This window comes from Artibeus jamaicensis, unplaced genomic scaffold, assembly GCF_021234435.1.
Source record: "Artibeus jamaicensis isolate MK-2021 breed Jamaican fruit bat unplaced genomic scaffold, CSHL_Jam_final contig_426, whole genome shotgun sequence".
NCBI classification, from domain to species: domain Eukaryota; kingdom Metazoa; phylum Chordata; class Mammalia; order Chiroptera; family Phyllostomidae; genus Artibeus; species Artibeus jamaicensis.
The window spans coordinates 1,759,859-1,779,925 of record NW_026521826.1 but is presented as its reverse complement, the minus strand read 5'-3'; the positions used below and the strand labels follow the sequence as shown (position 1 = coordinate 1,779,925).

Below are 20,067 nucleotides of genomic sequence, written 5' to 3'. Positions count from 1 at the left end.
CCCAGTGCGGCTTCCCTGCATCCCCTCTGACGCCTTACAGAAAGCATCGTAACTGCTTTTAGAAAAAAATAAAATAAAAAATCACAAAACATTTTGATCCTGATCAACTGTCATTGGCCCTTGCAAGCACTTCTGTGATGTGCTTTATGGAGTTTAGATTGCTGATCGTTCATCTTGCTGGACACCTTTTCAGGTGTCTGGGTGGCTTGAGAAGGCCCCTTCATCTGGGGTGGGGCATGTGTTGGTGCAGAGGGCCTTGGCAGGAGCAAACTCCAGGACGGAACCCTCCCGCCCCTAGAGGCCAAGGCCTGGGGCGGCTGGGTTGGAAGTGAGGGAGCTGAGTGGGCTGGCCTCCCTGATTCCATCCCTCTGAATGGTTTGACTGCCACTCTTTGTTCAGTACCATAGATGCCAATATGGTGGCTTTCTATCATGGTAGTCTGCCCCCAAAAGGACAGAATCTGTTAAACCTGCATGCTTTGCACGTGTCAGCTTCCAGACTTCCAGCCTGGCAGTCTGTATGCGTGAACGTCAGCAGATGGCGTCCCTGTTCCCTCGTCCATGGAACTCTGTGGCCCGCTCCCCAGGTCTCCATGCCCCTGGGCCTTAGCTTCTCCCTTCCCCGCAGCTGTTTCTTTTTGGGAAACCACTGGTGAAGGAGCTGGAGACACAGGATGTCACTCTAGGGACCAGTGGTTCCTATACCAAGGGGGACTGTTAGGCAGTAGGTGACTGTGACGGTGGTGGGTGTGTGAGAGTCACAACGGCTTGTAGCCTAATGTATCCCTCAGCTATCTCTTCATTTATTGTTTCCAAACATTTTTACAGCTTATGCTCATTTCAGAGTTGTGAACTCCTCTCTCCACTTTAATACACCTCTCCGTCTCTGTCTGTCTCTCTCTGCACAGTCCTATCCCACGCGTCATCACTGACACAGAAACTCCTTCCTTCATGTTCATATGTTCCCTTTTGTCAGCGTGAACATCTTCCTCTCCATGGTATGTGTAGCTGTCTAGCGAGAACATCCCCACATCTCCGTGCCCAGGCCAGTGCTTTCCCAGGCCTCCTTTGGACCCAGCGGGGCCCCGTGCACCGTCTGGGTGCACTGGGAGGAAGGCAGGGCAGTGGGAGGGGGGCTTTGTGAAGCCAGTGCCCTCAGGCTTCACAGCCCGTCTACTAAGCCAGTAAGCAGCACAGTCCATCCCGATGATGCATTGCTAACACAAAGCAAAACAAAAATGGGTCTCTTCACCTTATTTTATTATTATTGGCTGGTTGTGGTTGCCTTTAACATTCCTACCTTATTACTTGGATTTTTTAAATGCAGTGATGTTAGGAAAGGGATAAATGCTGATTATTCTTCTAATAAATAGAGACTGGAGACAAAGCCAGCCTCCCAGCTTGTTTGAAGGTAGTCCCTCATCTGCAGGACTCTTCGTGACCTGTGTTGCTGGAGAAGACCTTGACTCCCTCCTCGCAGCACGCTCCAACAAGTGCCCACAGTCTCGAATCGCCTGTGCATTCCTGACCGAGGGGTGCACAGTCACTGTTCCTCAGGGCCTTCTTTCTCCCACTGGCCTTCGCAGGTGCGATGGACAAGCTTTGGGACAAAATAGGCCACGAGGAGTCCCCGTCACACTCCTCAGGCACACACTTCCGCTCAGTGAGCAGAGCAGCAGGTTTGGGAATCCGTCATGTCCCTGAACTGTGGGGTGATGACTGTCGAGGAACCCTGAGTTAGCCTGTGCTTCTCTGCTGCCTCGATTCCCCACCTGGAAAGTGGAATTGACCACCCCAACCTAATTCTGACTATAATTGAGGGAGAAAGTAAAAAGTCATGTAATAAATACAATGAGAAAGTAGTGGAAGGTATCTCATAGTGCTGAATAGCAGTGCAATAATCCTTTATGCTAGTTTTCCCAGGGCATTTAACATGCTTGGGCTTCTCATGCCATGGGATTTCCCTGTCGGGAAAGGTAGAATTATGTGCTGAGGGCCACAGAACGAGTCAGGGTCAGGCTCCTGGTTTGCGAAAGCTGACGCACGTACCACCCAGGCAGGTGTGCAAGGACGTCTCCTTTTCTCCAGAGTCGTTGACAACTGCAGGCTAATGGCTCCTCCGAGGCAGGGAAACGTATCTCTGTCACCTCACTTCCCTCTACCTCACCCTGTTGTCTGGGCCTCTTGTCTGCAGAGAGATGATTTAGCTTCACGATACGACCCGGCACATGCGTAGGGCACAGTCAGCGGCAGTCATTCGTCTTTTTCCTCCATGAAATGCTGTGTTCTCCCAGTAGCATTTTGGGATTCTGTTTACCTTGGCTGAAGGGTTTTTGATAGTTATTCCACGGAGTCCCTACCACAGATCTGGGGTGGCTGGGAAGACGTCTGCAGAACTCGGTGACTTAAGCCATCTCTAACTTGTGGAGGAGGACTGGTGGGGGGCAGGAGGCAGGAAGTGTTTGTAGTCTGCTTGGCGTGTATTGTGACACATGGGCCACGGCATTTCAACTGGGGCAAAGGAGTAGGGAAGCTAAGGAAGGAGAAGGTGGGCCCTATGGCCTCACAGGTGGCCTCAGACAGCAGGAGACGCAGGGCGGGCGAGGTGTTGGGTGGCAGAGTCCAGCAGCTGTCGGGGAGGTGGACGCCCCGGTCAGGCCATTCAGTCAGTAAACAGCTGTCTGACAGTGTTTCTTTCAGTGGCATTTTGCTGAGCCCTGCTTGCAGCTACAGCACTAGATCGATTGTCGACTCTCTAGCTCAGCCCAGGGGTCCTCTCTCCCAGAGCTAAGAAGGAAATAGACTCATACTACACTGACTTGCTGGAGCCTGGATCCAGGAGTCAGCCTCCCAAAATGCTAAATCCTGCTGTAGGAAATGTGGCCCCCGCCACCGTTGGTTCAGTTGGTGGGTGGGGAGGAAGCTGGAAGAGCAATCCTGGGACGCTCTGACACAGCTCCTCATGTCTGTTGAGGCTGGCATATACCCCCAAGAGGATGCTTCCTGAAAATTCTGCCAGGAGAGGGCTTTGTCACACTCAGGGTGGAACCTCCGTGGAGTGAGGGAGCCGAGGAGACCCAGGGCTGCTTCTGCACCTTTGTGAACACAAAGTGCCCGGACTCCACAGAAACGACTCTGGCAGGAGCAAGGCCCCCGTAGCTAGCCAGTCCCGGTTCCAGACATTTGTGAAGACGCTTTCATTGAAGAGTCAGACAGTTGTACACGCACAGAATTTTAGAACACTGACGTGAAGAGATGCTCATGCAGGTTATGTACATATATTGCTTCCAGGTAGTAATTGGAAGATAAGTAAATTACCTCCAGATAGTATATAATGAACACATAGAACATGTTTATTCTCAGACCCTGAGAATGGTCTGGCTGGAAAAGAAAAAGGTGGGTGAAAGAAAGCTTTACATCAATCCTGGGATAATGAGCTAGTTAACAGTCGGTAATAAAGATCTGCAACAGACGTCTTGAGGGTCCATCCCTAGGACTAGGTCCTGTCATGACATCCACCAGCCTGTGGGAGGAAGAGTGAGGCAGCAGAGTGAGAAATAATGTTCGAAGGCAGTGCGGCCAGGTCACAAGGCCAAGGCCTTTGGACTCCACTCCTCAGCAGGTGGGAGTGCTTCCCCTCTGACTCCGGAGGTTGGCTCTGAGCTTCCGAAGGCAACAGTGGGAGCAGCCACAGCTCCCACCTCCCGGAGCCCAGAGACACTCATCAGGGAGGCCCTTCCTGCCCCCTGCCCCATCAAAGAAGAGTTTGGCTGGCCCTGTTCTCCCAAGGCAGGAGCTAATCTCTTACTGTTCTAAAATTTAGCATTGAGAAGATAAAAAGGAGTTCCCTCTGGGCCCTTTATCAAGGTTTGTGTTAACCAGGCCCAAATTCCAAATTCCAGAACTTTCCCATCCTCCACAAAGCCCTCAGCCCTGAGTAATTCAGGTAGGTAGGCCTTCTGGTGAGGTCAACACCTACCCTCCTCCAGGAGGCCCTATGTAGACAGGATTTGGAAAATGAGGAGGGGGAGGAGGGCCTGAGGGAGTTCAGCCAGAGCATCTATAGTGACATCTGGCCGGTCAGGTCTCTTCTTGTCCCCTGACGGGGTCCTTCCCTACTGCGAGGCCTGCTCACAGCTTCTTCCTCATGATTTCATAGAATCGTTTCTTGCCAGGAGCCGACACCAAACCTGAGCTCTAATCTTAATTCAGTGGTTATAAATCTAAGATAAAGACAGTGAGAGTCCTCTGAGGGGAAAACAGACTTTTCAGATCAGTTCAGAAATTCCACTTTCGGACAAACGCTTTTTCCAGGAGCTCTTGGCTCCTCGGAGGTTTTCATGGGGTTGCTCGGGCTCAGCAGCAGCGTCTGCATCAGCGTGGTGCTCAGCCGTGGACCCGGGTGGTGTGCTAACGAGTCCTTTCCTTGTACTTCCAGTGAGGACCGAGTAATTGAGCACTACAAGAAACTGAACGGCCAGACCAGAGGTCAAGCAATCGTGAAGTAAGTGGCCCTCCCAGTGCTCCTGACAGCGGGTTGTGCCAGGGTTGTTCAGTTCTTCTCAGAGAGCCATATCCCCAGGGGGTTAATGATTCAGTTTAATTTCCCAGTAAATAATTATTCCGAGAACTTGATCGTGCACGAACATGCAAATATGTACACGATAGTGTTTCGGCCAAATAATCACCCTGTCTGTGCATCTGTGTTGCCTTCACAGCTACATGAGCATCGTCGAGTCCCTCCCCACCTACGGAGTTCACTATTATGCAGTGAAGGTAAGTGAACTCACTGGGTGAAGGTTGCCAAGCTGGCCTTAAAATTTCTTAAAATTCTCATTTTCTTCTTCTTAATTCCCTTGAAGATTTTTAGGGGAGTGGAAGTTGGGGAGGGCTTGGTCAGGAAGATTGGTGCTCAGGGGGAATAGAACAATGGGGCTTTTCCCCTAGGGTAGTAAGGCTCCATTCAGTTACTCTCCAAAACTTGGGTTCCCTTCGGTGAAGTGGGTGTGACAGATCCCTCCTCCCTGTCATTCCAAGGAGGGCCCTGGGAGATCAGGACCCCAGAGTCCCTCAGTAGGAAGATTCCATCTGAACACTTGGAACCAGAAAGAACAAAGACTTCAAGCAGAATTTTCTTAAACATTGTGACAGCCAGTCCAATGTGACATGGACCCCATTCTAAATTCTCTTTAATTTTATTCATAATATCCAAGACTAGGGTCCCTTCTTTGAAATAATAATCATGTATCCATGCATCCTTTTCTATGATTAGAAAGGATAACTTCCCTTCCTTAATTAAGTCCAATGTGAGAAATTTAAGTCATTGCCCCAGGACCAATAAAGAGTGGAAAACACTTTGAGTTCAAGGTAACTTTCACCAGAAAATCTGAGATTCTCTTGCTCTTCTACCAATTTCTTTTCTCTTGTTTCTGCCCAACTGTAGTTTTAATTCCTTTAGACAAGAACATGGGTCGTGTTTCATTTATCTTCATGTCTCCCGTCACAGCTCGCATACTTCTCGTGTCCTTGGGATGCATTTACTGGCCTGTACCTCCCACTAAACCGCAGTCTTTTGATGGTGAAGACTGTGTGTCGTCTTCTGTTATGTTTTCCTGGAACCCAGGGTAGTGCCTGGCACCTAGTAAATGCTTAGTAAATATTTACTGAGCGTTTATTGGAAACCGAGTTGAGCAGTTGGATGGATGCATTTCCATCCTGGGGACCAGTGTTGGAACACTGTGGCGCCCAGTTCTGAGGCCTGTGCAGGCACTCCAGTCCTGCCTCGCAGCTCAGCTCAGTATCTTCTGAAGCCTACAGTGGTTAAGCTCTTCCCAATGTCCTACCAAAGCTCTTCCCACCAGTGGGAGCTCTTAATCCCTCTTCATCGCCATTCACAGAACTCATAGAACCATCGCAACCACCCCTGCCCTTCTCAAGCCTGAACTGCAGTCATGAGGAATGTGACCGAACTGTCTCTGATCCCATATGAGAAAGATGAGTCCTCTAAGGAGATGACCCCACATAAGGCGATGCCCTGGAACGTGGCCATTGAAGTCAGTGGGCAGTCAGTCGGGTTTTTCATGAAAAGAGGCTCACAGTCCACTGCTGGCTGCCAGTGTGGGGCTCACTGCTGGTGAGGGTGGTGGAGCCCATTTCCACTTTGCCATGTTGTGGCCATAAAGGAAATAAAAGAATCGAGCAATAGTTCCTGATGTTATTATAACAGGCATTTCATAGAATTAACACTGTGAGTCTTTCTCTGTTGTGGAAATACTGTCTGGTGATGTACAGCAAGGCGGTCTGCTTTTAAGAACGGGACCCAGGAACTCAGGAACTCTTGGACCACATTCTTCTCTGTTCTTAGTTTGATCTCATTTCTGTTACTTCTGATTAAAGAAGAGATTAAGAACATTGCTTCTGCAGTTACCCCCACAAAAGTCTTCTAGTTGTCGAAAGACTGTAGAGACGCATTGATGGACAATTAAGATGCAGTGAGAGAGATGTACTGATAGACAATTAAGATTGGGATGGATAGGTTGGAAGTCTTTGTGATGAGGCTTCACTTTGCCTTTCACTTGTTTACACCTGTGTTCCATTTCTTTGTCAGCCCTGGAGCTTGACAAAAGGTTGGTCTCTGATATATATGCCTTCTGCCTTCCAGTAAAACTTCAGGAAGGCTTGCTCCCTGGCAGCGTGTCAGAGACCAGGAGCAGACCTTGTGACTTTTGGAGGGCCAGGTGCGCCCGTGTGTTTGGGTTTTGGAGTCCCCAGGTATGAGCGAGTGCTCTTCTGCTTGCCTGGAGAAAACACATGAGTCCAATGAGCCCAAACCAACTGTGGGAAGACCCCTGTTTGGTGGCCTCGTGGTTTCACGGACGTGATATTTTGAGGTGTGGTGACAACCGGTACTGGTCTGTCTAAAGTGGCAGCAGCACTGTGCGTCCTCTTGTCTGTCCTCTGACACCACGGCAGTGCACAGGGGCACTTCCCAGAGACAAGGGTTTTATAGCTTTAACAATTTTTAAGAGATCGTGTAAAGCTTGAAACTTTTCTAAGCTTTCAAAATGTATTTTTTCCCTTTATGTTTGTGCTTACCTTGACAGAACTCATGCTCACAGTATTTGAAAACCATAGCCGGTTTCGAGTTGTCAGGACATCTGTGGTGAGGTGTAGTAGGTGATCCACAGATGAGGCGGTCCAGGCAAACCTGGGCAAGGGCTGCTCCGTGTGCCCACTGCCGGCTCCCGGCAGTGGGGAGCTTTCATTCATGGCTCAGCCAGCCCCACTTACAGTCTGGTGCCCAGAGGTCTCCGTTAAAGGAATAAACAGAGGGAGCTGGTGATTCTGATTCAGTCGCCAGAAGGTCTAGGCTTCCATTTTGCTACTTTGACCAGGAGCGCAAGTCACGCGGCGCTGCCTGGCACCTGCAGTCCGTGCTTGGTGAGTGGGGCTGTGTGGGGAGCCGGGCCTCCCTGCACTGCCCTTGCCCTGCTGGGGCAGGGGGAGCCTTGGCAGAGCAGGGCTGACCCTTTGCTTTGATTTATTTGTAAAATTAGAGGAGTCTTAAACACCAGTTACTACGGAGTGAAAGAAGCTAATCTAAAAAGCTACTGCATGATTCCAACTATGTGACGTTCTGCAAAAGGCAGAGCTGAGAGCGGGTGGGGGAGTGATGACTGGTGGGGCACAGAGGGTTTTTAGGGCGGCGACACTACTCCGCATGACACTGGGGTGATGCATATGTGTCAGTATACATTTGCCTAAACCCATGGAATGTGGACCCCTGAGAGCGACCCTAATGGAAACCATGGACTGTGGGTGACGTGGATGTGTCCGTGTATCCAGCACACTACTCTGGGGGGGGTGATGACGGGGGGCCTTGTGAGGGGCTGTGCATGTGGGGGGAGGGGTGTACAGCAGATCTCTGTCCCTTTTAATTTTACTGTGAACCTAAAACTGCTCTGAAAAAATGAAAATCTTTTTAAAATTATTTTTGTTCAAGGATTGGCCTTCCACAATCTCCCTGGTCCTTTCTAGCTCTGAGTCGATACTGGTTTCTCTGCTCAGAAGGTCATTTTATCAGAATGTTTAACACCTCTCAGATTTTCCCTTGTGCTGAGTGAGGGGCCCAGCACCTAACATCTTAGAGGGAGAACAGAGGACAAGGCATCTGCTACTTACTTGTGAAGGGGGAAAGGACCTCGGCTGTGCTGCTGGGGAGGGGCAGAGCTGGGTCCCCAGCCCGGGGCACATGCCAGGTCACCTGTTCCTATAATGGAGCATCATAGGGTGACCAGGCACATCTGTTAAGGTAAAAAGCGGACATAGATGGGCTCCATTCACTCCATTCACTTCAAGGAATTTGCATTTTCCCTTCTTTTGAGACAAACCAGGTGATTTGGTTAGTGTCTGTCTCCTTGGGCCCCATACTGACCCATACTCCTTTTGGTGTCCTAGGACAAGCAGGGGATACCGTGGTGGCTGGGTCTGAGCTACAAAGGAATCTTCCAATATGACTACCACGATAAAGTGAAGCCAAGGAAGGTAAGTGTGCTCTCCTCTATGAGACGAGAGAGGGGCAGCCAGAGAAGTGAGTGAAAATGTTATGCTGAGCCAGCCCCGAGGGCCTCTGGGCTCACCAGGCCCTTGCTGCTTTGAGTGTATACAGTGTACCACACAGAAATCCAGTCCGAGCTCCCTGGGTAAATGGTTTTGGGTTTTTTTCCCTGTCACTAAGGAAACCTGAGCAGTTATAATTATTTAAGGTAAGGAGACTGGCTCAGCTTTCCCAAAGGAAACAGGCAAAAGGACTTTGAGGGATTGTCCTGCTCCTTAATTTCCTGGGGAGCTGTGCCCTTGGGAAAGGAGGGGACCGTCACTCCTGAGTCCTGAGGCTAATCTGAGTTTTCCCAGAGTGTGTGTATGTATGTGTGTGTGTGTGTGCACATGCATGTAGGGGTGCTAGAAGAAGAGATTGTAGGTTAGAAAGAGGAAAAACAAAGAGGTATTCCTGAAAACCCAGTAAATATTTTGTTGTGTATTAGAAGTGATCAGAAATCTGGAAGAAATAAGGTCATTTGCCAAAAAAAGGGGGAAGCAAAGAGGCATCTGCAAAGTCATTGTAAACACAGAACAGAATGTCTGAAGTGGGTGCAGGGCTTGAGTTTTCTGTTTTCTTTGACACACATTCTTCAGACCAGAACAAATTGAAAAATTATCATGGAAAAATACCTCTGAGGCTAGAGCTGTCATTCAGATTCTCTGGCAGAAGATCATGCAGAGAAGACGCTGTGCAGTTGCAGCCCTGGAGTGCAGAGTAAAAGTCGATCAAAGCCACACTTGCTTTGGGAGAGAGAAAGCAATTTCGGTCCATTATGTCGTCCAGATCGCGCTCCCAGCTTCTTTATGCATGAGCAGGATAGAAGTCCACACTGCGTAGCTGGGCTTCTCATGTCCATCTGGTTAACGTCCACCCTTAGCCAGCTTTTTATTAAGTTGGTAGGGCGAAAGTGGCCCAGTGTTGAGGATTTTCACTCAGTTCATCAGTAAGACAGTTAAGTTCTAAGAAAAGATCTTGAGCAATGGGAAGAAATTCTGTGGGAACAGTCCAGTAGAAACCCGTCTGTTCCGAGCGCATTATTTTGAGGCTCCCTTCAAAAACTTTCCACTTTCCACTCACGTCCTGTGAGATGGGAATGGGCCCTGTGTTCTTACTTTTTCCCTGGTTCCTTGGTCACACAGTCTTTTTCTTCCTGTCCCCCTCTGCTTCTTTCTCACGTGGCTTTTTAAGCACCTGTGCTTTTTCTTCTCATGCTTTCTCTTCACCCCCTCCTTTTTTTATCGACTGTCCTCTCTTTTTAACCTGCCTGAAAGTTTTTTCTACTTGCTAAAGAATAAATACTCCCAGATACTTTAACAAAATCCTGGTTACACTCTATTTAGCTCTTCACCACCCACATTCGTGGAAGGCCGAGGCCAAGGTGGATACTTGAGATCCACAGCCAAGTTCATTAAAATTCAACAGTTGAATTTTCCGCTAAGAGTGTTTGGAAAGACATGTTAACAAGTACTCATATGTGTTCTTTTAATTCATTAATATGTTTAAACTTGCTTATATTTCTCTAACTGAGGTACTAATGAAGATTGAGGAGGTAACAAGATAATAATTGATGTATGTAAAAAGCAGGGTGTGATACATTCCAAGGTCTTGATAAATTGTAACTCCAAACAGGCTTCAAGATAAGAAGTAGGAAGCCAGAGGTGTGAATAATCAGCCACCGAATAAGAGAATTTACTCTCATGGGTGGAACTTACCCAGGTCATTTAGCATTTAAAAACGTTGAAAGGCAAATATATTTATTTAGGTTATTGGCTCTACTCATACTGTTATTACTTGAGATAACTTATGCTTCTGTGGCCTCCAAGGAAGTAGTTGTGCCAGTGAGGAAAAATCAAGCTATCAGAGTCAGTGTTGACTGATTGATTGATTTATTCATTCATTCAAACAGTGTTTATTGTATTATTGTATGCCTGTTATGTGCCAAACAGACTGTAGGGTGCTGAGCTGAATAAGAAACACGTCATATCCTCAGGCTTGCCCAGGCTATCAGGAGAGAGGTGTGTGTGATGATTGCATCAGTGGTCCTCAGTGCTAACACCAGAGGTCTCTGTGAGGGTCCGTGGTGAGTTAAAGGTCGGAGTCGACAACTAAGCCTAAGGAGGATAGATGAGTCCTCACAGGCAGCAAAGTGGGGCTGCGTCCTGAAGGGTGGACAGAAGTTCTGCAGATGGATGGATGGAGTGGGGAGATGTGCAGGCTGACATACCCATGGTTGTGGAAGAGAGCCGCGTGGCCTGATGGGGCTGGAACCTGGGGCGAGAGGAGGGGAGCTGGAGAGGAGGCCAGTGGCCAGCCCCTAGGGCCCTGAAGGCTTTGCCAAGAGTATTTCATCTTCAAGGCAGTGGGATCTTTTAAGCATTTGAAGCAGGGGAGTGGCCATATCAGATTTTCATGGTCACAGAAGCAGCTGTGTGGAGGCGGGTCTAAGGAATATAGGATAGGACTTGCAAACCAGGACCTCATTACTTTGGTGTAGGTGTGGGGTTGGGGTTGGCTATCAGTAATAGGGACGGATAAGGGGAAATGGAAGCGAGATGTTTAGGAAGTAGTTAGACTGACCAATTGTGTGGTAAGAGAGGGTGGCAGTTGGAGCAGGAGGAGAATCTAGAAGGATGCCAGGCTTCTTTACCAAAGCATGGGACGTAAGAGAAGGGGAAGTGAGTTCAGGTTGCACATACAGAGTTTGGGGCGTGGTGGGACATCTAGGTGACTGAGACAAGCAGGCAGTTGGGACAAGTACGCAGTTTGGTATTCAGTTGGAACTCAAGGGTATCAAGAACCTCCAGCACATAACGGAACTGGAGACTGACAGAGAAAGGGAGAGGCACTCCGCACAGCAGAAACATGACCAGTAGCTGTGAGTAGATTTCACGTCCCTACTATGACTTTCTTGTGACACAGGGGCAGGTCCAGGTTGTATGGGCCCTGGATCTTATGTAATTTGGAGAGTCCTCTTTAAGAAATGAATGTTCAATCTGAGTATGAAGTTAAGAACAGACCTTTGAGAGGCCCATAAGGAGGAAAGAAGCCTAAGTCTCATTAGCTCAAGGGGTAACTCCCTCTGCTAAGACCCAATCTTTGTTACCTGTAAGGCACCTGTAAGTCCCTGAATGTGAAGACTGTGCTCCTCGCCCAGCCCCATGCACATGGTAACCACTATCAATGTAGATTCACGCATAAAGTGCCCAAAGTCTGCCTTCGGCGCTCCAGGCCAGTATGTTTAACCTCGGCTGAAAATCAGAAATCACATGAAATCATTTGAACTTACAGATGTTAGTCTCCCCCAATCCCACTCACCCCATTTCTGACCCAGCCACTGAACATTTAGAAAGCCTCCTAAATGATTCTGACGTGTAGCTGGAGTTGAAGACCATCACCCAGACATCTGTGCTTCCTTTCCAAACTCAGACTCGGGGAGGGTCAGCCATGCTGGTAGTATGTGAGGAGCCGGGGTGTTCCGAGGCACAGGGCTCAAGGCTGGCCCAGCCCCTTTGAGGGGTGGCTCTGCAGGTGGTGCCACTCCCCCTTACTGAGGCCAGGCAGAGCTCCTTGTCTTGAGCCCCCAACAGTGCTCAAGAAACCGGGACTTCGGCCCAGTTCTGTGCACCTGGAGGCCCTTCTGCAGCAACAGCTGGACCTGCAGCCAAGGCACAGGTCCTTCCTTACGCTTGGACCTAGTTACTGTGGTTATGTCACGAGGCACCACAATACTAAGAGCCAACATTCAAGTAGAGGCAGTGGCAGGGTGGGCCTGCTCCTCTTCCCCCGGATGGCCTTAGGGTACTTCTGGCACCCTTGGTATGCATAGCTCTAATAATGCCAGCAAACCATGAGTATGCCAGGCAGGTCAGCACCCTGCTTTTGAGAATGTACTCGAGTGTTTCCATATGGCCCACCAAAAACAAACCCCCAAAAGTGGGTGGCTGATTGCTCTTCATAAATGGGCGGGACATTAGCTTATTTCAGATTCTCTGGTTGGGATGCAGTTTGCCATCCTGGTTGCAGAGTCTACCTGAAATTGCTTAATCCTCATTTCGAAGCCACAGTGGCCATGGGAGACATGGAGTCAAGCACACCTAACAGGTGTGAGGGAGAGAACATTTTGGTCTCCTTCCAATCACACACCCTATGTGCTGCCTGGGCCTTCTAAACCAATGGGCACCTAGGCTTGCAGAGGCACAGCCCAGCATGCAAGCTGCTGCTGTTTGTCAGAATAAACCAGCCCCTCTGCCCTTGGGACACCTATTGGGAATAGCCAGTCTCATGGGAACACCCACAGATGGTGTTTGGGTTTTTGTGTACATTCAGACACTCAAAGTCCACTTCAGAAGCTTTAGAACTACATGTGCAGAAGAATAGCCCTGCAAAAGCTGTAAAAAAATCAATAAATAAGACTTAAAAAAACTCTACTATATTTACATGCTTCAGAATACTGGCCCTTGCTTGCATGTATGAGTTTTTTTAAGGCAGACCCCCCAGACAGTAACTGAGGACAGGTTACAGAATTTCTTATAAGCTTTTAAATATCATGCCATCAACATTCATTAATTCCCTCTATTTTTCTTCATTACCCAACCACGTTTTCCCTTTCACTCGGCCTGCCTCCCCACTTCTGTGTTCTTGTGCTGACTAAAATGCTATGTGACACTTCAAAACATCCTTTTGCTTATCTCAGCTCACCTTCTTTCTCACAGTTAGGGTTTGGTGGTTTTTATGCACAGTTGTGTTGTATCAACTAGAGTTGATCATCAAGACTACAGAAATGGCAGTTTCCACATGTGTAACTGTCTTGGTGTAGCAATGGTGAGAGATGTGAAAAGAGGGTCAAAAATAATTTTACCCTGTTTTCTCCTAGCTGCCAAACTGCATTTTAGCATGTGTACATGTGTAGAATCATAGTGCTGCGTAAGAAATATGTCCTTTATTTCACAAGTGACAGTCCTGTTGGCTTCAGGGAATAATGAAACATTGTCAGATCGACATTTGGGCACTTGGAGTAAATCTTGAACTTCATCTTAGTTTGGATTTATAGCCAAGCAAAGAGACCCAAGCCAAAGGACGGAAGAAAGGGAGGGAGGAAAGAAAGGAAGGAAGGAGCCAGAGACTTCTGGCCAAGATGGCGGCATATATAAACATGGCTTGCCTCCTCCCACAACCACATCAAAATTACAACTAAATTATAAAACAGCCATAACACAGAACCATCAGAAATTGAGATGAATAGAAATCTGACAACTATGGAATTAAAGAAGCCACATCCACCCAGACTGTTAGGAGGGGCAGAGATACAGAATGGGCTGGTCCATTAGTCATGTGTGGTAGACAAAAATTCGGGAAGGATGTCTTGGGAGCGAGTAGTCCCAGCCCCACACCAGTCCCCCCAGCCAAGGGTTTTCAGTGCCAGGAGGTTAAGTCCCCATAACTTCTGTCTGCAAAACCCAGCAGGGATTGAGTAGGTTGAAGAAACTGCTGGAATCCCAAGCAGTTCCTCTTAAAGGATCCAGCATGGATTTACTCAGATTCTCTCCCTTTGAGTTCCAGCACTGGGGTAGCAGTCTGAAAGGAACCAGTGGCATACAGAGAGAAAGTTAAGTGTTCTGGCATCAAGGCAAGAGCTGGGGAACAGCTTTCTCCTGGACAGAAAGGCAGGGAGAGGCTTTTGTCCCTTTTCTGAACCCTTCCCCCAACAGAGCTGCAGAGCCCACAGGTGAGTGCCATATCTGAGACTCCATCCCTGCCTAACATGGTTTGCTCTCACCCCGGAGATCCCCTGAGCCTCCATCCCACCGAGTTTACAGCTGTTAATAGTGGCTTTTCCCTATGAATGGCTGGTCTTGGCTTGTGCTTCACAACTTCTTAAATCCTCTAGAAGAAGCAACAGCCAGCCTCAGTGAACCCCAGGGCCAGCACTAGTAGCAGCCAGCCTAAATCCGTAGTTTGGCTTTTCTTGGGAATCTCCTAGTCCAGCACAAGTAGCAGCCATCTCAGATTGCTTTATAGATCAGGAAGGGTGCTGCCGGGAAAAACACAGGTGGGGGCTGACCTTGGCCTGTACCACTTGGGAAAACCCAGGGCTTGTGCACTCAGTGGACAGCTACAGACCATGTCAGAGTACTACTACCTTTCCTCCATATAGCTGATACTCCATGGAGGGTGGAGGTTTGTGGTAAGTGGTCACTGCCAATCTCTGCAGCTGACTGGCCTAGGTGAATCCCTCCTATTGATCTGCCAACAGCAGTCAAGGCTCAACTACAAGAGAAGGGTGTAATCAGGTCACATGGAGGGCACACCTTGAGTATCCACCTTAGGTGATAGGGAGACTGTGCTGCTGGATTGTATAGGACACCTACTACATTAGACCATGCTACCAAGACAGGAAGCCCTAACAGCTCTACCTAATACATAGAAACAAACACAGGGAGGCTGCCATAGTGAGGAGACAAAGAAACATGGCCCAAGTGAAAGAACAGATCAAAACTCCAAAAGAAAAACTAAACAAAATGTAGGTAAGCAATCTCTCAGATGCAGCGTTCAAAACAGTGGTTATAAGGATGCTCAAGGAACTTAGTGAGGACCTCAACAGCATTAAAAAAAATCTAGTCAGAAATGAAGGACACACTAATTGAAATAAAGAACAATTTACAGGGAAACAACAGCAGGGTGGATGAAGTCAAGAATCAAATCAATGGTTTGGAACATGAGGAAGCAAAAAGTAGCAATCAGAGCCACAAGAAAAAAGAATCGAAAAAAAAAATGAGGATAGTATAAGCAGCCCCTGGGACAATACCAAGAGGTCTACTATTTGCATCATAGGGTACCAGAAGGAGAAGATAAAGAGCAAGAAACTGGAAAATTATTTTAGGAAATAATTAAAGAAAACTTGCCTAATTTGGTGAAGGGAATAGACATGCAAGTCCAGGAGGTACAGAGAATTCCAAACCAGATGGAGGCAAAGAGGCCCACTCCAAGACACATCATAATTAAAATGCCAAAGATTAAAGATAAAGAGAGAGTCTTAGAAGCAGCAAGAGAAAACAAGTTAGTTACCTACAGGGGAGTTCCCATAAAACTGTCCCTTGATTTCTTGAAAGAAACTTTGCAGGCTAGAAGAGATTGGCAAGAAATATTCAAAGTCATGGAAAGTGGGGACCTTCAGCCAAGATTGCTCTACCCAGCAAAGATATCAGTTAGAATTGAAAGGCAGATAAAGAGTTTCCCAGACAAGAAAGAAACTAAAAGAGTTCATCATTACCAAACCATTATTATATGAAATGTTAAGGGACCTTTTTAAGAAACAAAAGAAGATCAAAACTATGAACAGTAATATGGCAAAAAATACAAATCTATCAACAGTTGAATCTAAAAAGCAAACTAAACAAGCAAGAGCAGAGATAGAATCATGGATTCAGAGAGTGTTTCAATGGTTGCCAGATAGGAAGGGTGGTGGCGGAGGTAATGGGTGAAGAGGTGTGGGAATTGAGGAGTACAAATAGGTGGTTACAGAATAGCCATGGGGATGTAATGTGCAGTGTCGGAAATGGAGTAGCCAAAGAACCTATATGCATGACCTAGGGACATGAATAATGGTGTGAGCATTGCCTGAGGGAGTTGGGGGGTGCTCGGTCCAGAGAAGCAAAAGGGGAAATATTGGCATGATTATAGTAGCATAATCAACAAAATATAATTAAAAGCATAAGAAAAATCTTTAAAAATAAAATTAAGAAGAAGGAAAGGAAAGAGCCATGTGTACAAAGTGACCACAGGGGTGGTGTGCTCTGGGTTAGCTATCCCATTGTCTTTGGGCGGTGGTGCCGGTACAAGCAAGTCTTTTTCCTTTTTCTTCCTTGAGAATATTTGAATGAAAATTTAGTGATATATATTGAAGAGGCATTGTTTGTTAATTCTTGCAGAACTAGTTCACATGGGGCAAAGATAAATAAGACTATGAAATCTGTCACACAGGCCTCCCTCTTTTGGAAGTGAGCTTGCCTTCCTTGGGTGAAAGCCTGAGAACGTTCTAAAGCTCTGATGTCTGGGACAATCTGACCCTTCCTTGCAGCACGGGACCCGAGGCTTTGGGAGATCAGCTTCTCCCACATTTAAGACTCAACTCCTCCACCAGTTTCAAACTGAGCTGCAATCTGTCGTACCTTTAAAGTTGGCCCTCTTCAAACACACCAGCTATCTAATCATCAGAAGCCTTTATAAATTATGATGAAATGCGTTTTGGATGGGGTGCAAAGAGAGTTAGAATAAAGGCCCCCTTCCTGCAGCCCGTGTCTGAGGCTGTGAGCATTAAATAGTGTGAAACATGTGACTCCAAAAAGCCTCTGTAGAAGGAATATTCAGTATCTCCAAATCATCATTTATGGCTCCATCCCACTCATCAGCCCATATTTAATGAGCTCTCTCCACTGGGGGAGAATGGCAATGCTGGTCCTTGTTACATATTCAGCAGACAGCATTTACTTATTTATTTGATGTGCAATTAGGGGCACTTTTATGTACACTTAGATGCACAATTAGGAGCCCTGTGGGGTCCCCTCTGGGACATTAGGAGAAAGAACGAGACTAAATGGTCTGCCCCCATCCCCAAGCAGCCAGTGTGGCTTCCTCTGGTTCCTAAGAGTATTTCAGAAGTGGGGGTATGAGCTCAGGGAATTGATGCATTACTGTCACCCCCCGATTAGTAAAGGTTTTTGAACTGTCTGAGATGATGAGACAGGAAAAGAAAATAATATTTACAGGAAATATTCCATTAACTGTGAACTGACTCCCAATGGAGTTTGCCTGCTAAATTATTCAGCTTGCTAAGCACTCCATTAAGTGCACTGCTGACTTAGTTTTCAGCTTCTATTTGGATGCACTTGGCTTACTTGGGGGATGCTGAGTCCCCCACCGTGGCTGGCCCTGGGTGGGTGCCTTTCTCATCCCAGTATCTGTATTCTCCTTGGAAAGCACACCCTATGCACCCCAGAGCAGAAGAACTTCACTTAATACTCTTAGCATTTTTAGCATCTGCAGCCTTTACTGTCTCACAGGGTTGGATCAAAGGGCCTCCCTCTGGTTGCCCCCTATCAGTCCTTCAGATCTCATTCTACTGAGAGACCGGCAGGGTTCACTGCCTGGGGGTGACAGGCTCTGGCTGTGGGTCACCAAGAAGGGCCTGCCTCCCAGGTATGAGCAGACCTGCCAGTGGAGTCATGCGGTGGGGGGAGGGCAGAGAGAGGGCATCTAAAACAACTGTCTAAGAAAGAGAGACAAAAAACAATTGCATTCTAGGAGAATCTGCATGCTAGTCCCAAAGCATTAATAATAGACACGCTGTTCTCAAAGCATCAATATTAGGCATGGCTGAAATCGCTCTCTCTGCACTGGGAATGCCAGTTTCTGTCCATGCAAGAATTGCAGTCACCTGAAAGCATTGAGCTGGAGCTTTAGAACTTCAGTAGAGGGTGTTGAATATTAAATCCTCTCCAGTAAAATGGTCCCCATATGAGAATTGCCAGGTGCCTGTTGTGGGCCAGGTCCTGCTCTAGGCCCTGCAGATGTGACAGTAAACAAGAGACGGGTCCCTGCCCTCTCAGAGCTTATAGTTTGGTAGGGAAGATGGTTTAGTGATAACATTAGGTAAATCTGTAATGTATAGTATCAGCTAAATTCTACAAAGACCACAAATCAGACTAAGAAAGAGTGGGAGGGATGTGGATGGTCTGGAGTGGTCTCTCAAAGAGGGGGTTCTCAGAATCCCCTGGGAGTGTAGCACCCTGGGCTCCCCGGGAGGCGGAGTCTGAGATGGACTCGCACGCAGGAAGTGTGTTGGGAAGTGCTCTGGAACTGAGCTGGTGAGGAAAGGAAAGGAAGCAGGACCAGGCAGAGTGACAGGCTGAGCTGTGATGAACTCTTGGATGAAGCTCCGAATTTGGAATGGCCCTAGGGCTGTTGTCCTGAGGCTGGGGACCAAGCCTTAGCCTCAGCACCAAGCAGTCATGAGATGTAGGTGACTCTAAGGGAAAAGGTGGTGACCTTGGGCAGGGTGGTGATTCCTGGAAAGAGAAGAAATCCTCAGTCCCGAATGGAGGGAGAAGCAGGTCAGTACAGCAGTTTTTATAGCAGTCGTTCTTGAAATGTGGCCCTTGGACCAGCAGCATCTGTGTCACCTGGCAATGTGTTAGAATTAAAAATTCTTGAGTCCCCTCCCAAGATTCATGGACTGTGAAACTTGGGAGGGTGGGGGGATTCACCAGTCTGTGTTTTCACTGGCCCTCAAGGTGACTCGGACTCGGGATGCAGAGCATGAGGACCACTAGTCCACGGACAGGTAGCAAGGATCTTCCTCTGTGATTTTCCTCTGCACTTTTAGTGTTGAAGATATTTTAGTCTGTGCTGAAACCAAATTCTTTTTTTAGAGCAGTTACACCTTCAAAAACAAAAGATTTTATGAGCCAGGGGCCTCCATATCCACTCAGAGGCCCAAAGTAAATGTCCAAGTCTTGACCGAAGAGGAGTTTTGATGCTATTAACTCACTTCCAGTGTTTTCAAAAAAACGTTGTGATGAACGACTTATTTAACCTCTCTTGTGCTTCTCCTTTTATGTCTGTGAAACAGTAAGGGATGAGAAATAGTCTTAACTTTCTTCATCTTGAATACGTTTATGTCTCAAAGAGTTTCCTCTTCCCAAGATTAAAGTGCTGTCGTCCTTGACACTGCAAATACCGTTACAGTCTCTTTTATACTGAACATGAGAGGTGGGATCACCACGAAGAGCAAACAATGTCTCTTTGTTAAGAGGATTAATTTTTTTCTTGGTCGTGGGATCTGGGAACCGAGGGTCCCTCTGTTCCCACAGGTTCCTGTGGAGGCTGTTTTGGAGCCTGGCGCTGAGTAAGCCAGACCTCCAAGGACACCAGCTTGTATTCTCGTCATATTCATATTGAAGTTGTACCCACAGTACCCGTGCTAGGGTCAGACTGTCACTCTGAAGGAGGTGGTGCTGTGAGCAGGAAGTAAGAGCATTGCCCTATCTGGGTGGTTAACTCTTAGAGAATAGCGATAATGTGAGAATAATTTCTCTGTAGTGGTGTGGAGGAGAGGGGTGGAAGTACACCTTTAAGAAGAGGCAGGAGCACATCTCTGTCAGGGTGACGTACATGGAGGTGCCTCCGGGAGGGTCGTGCTCCTGGTCCCTGGGGTACTGGTTGCAGGGTTCTCACATAACCCTTTGGGTGCTACAAACCTGCCCTCGCCTCAGGCACCCTGTTCAGTGTAGTGGAGAGGTCTCTGCTCTAGGAGTCAAGAAAGCTCAGTTCTGGCTTCCCATTTGCAAAACGAGTCACTTCCCTTGGGCCTCAGTGTCCTCATCAACAAGGCTGTTGCTGTAGGTGATCAGGAGCCTTAAGGCCGAGAGACTCTTGAAACTGGAAATAAGTCAGAGGACTGCAGCAAG

The 20,067-nt window shown here is 47.7% G+C and overlaps 1 protein-coding gene across 7 annotated transcripts in view; it reads left to right on the top strand.

Moving 5' to 3' along the window:
* Nucleotides 1-20,067, top strand: part of FRMD4A (FERM domain containing 4A) — a 313,254-nt gene that overhangs the window by 210,795 nt on the left and 82,392 nt on the right. For all 7 annotated transcript variants that reach the window (XM_053665757.1, XM_053665755.1, XM_053665758.1 and 4 more), the window contains 3 exons: nucleotides 4,439-4,504; nucleotides 4,719-4,776; nucleotides 8,458-8,544. In XM_053665757.1, the coding sequence (XP_053521732.1) occupies nucleotides 4,439-4,504; nucleotides 4,719-4,776; nucleotides 8,458-8,544 (211 nt within the window). The remainder of the gene's footprint in view (nucleotides 1-4,438; nucleotides 4,505-4,718; nucleotides 4,777-8,457; nucleotides 8,545-20,067) is intronic.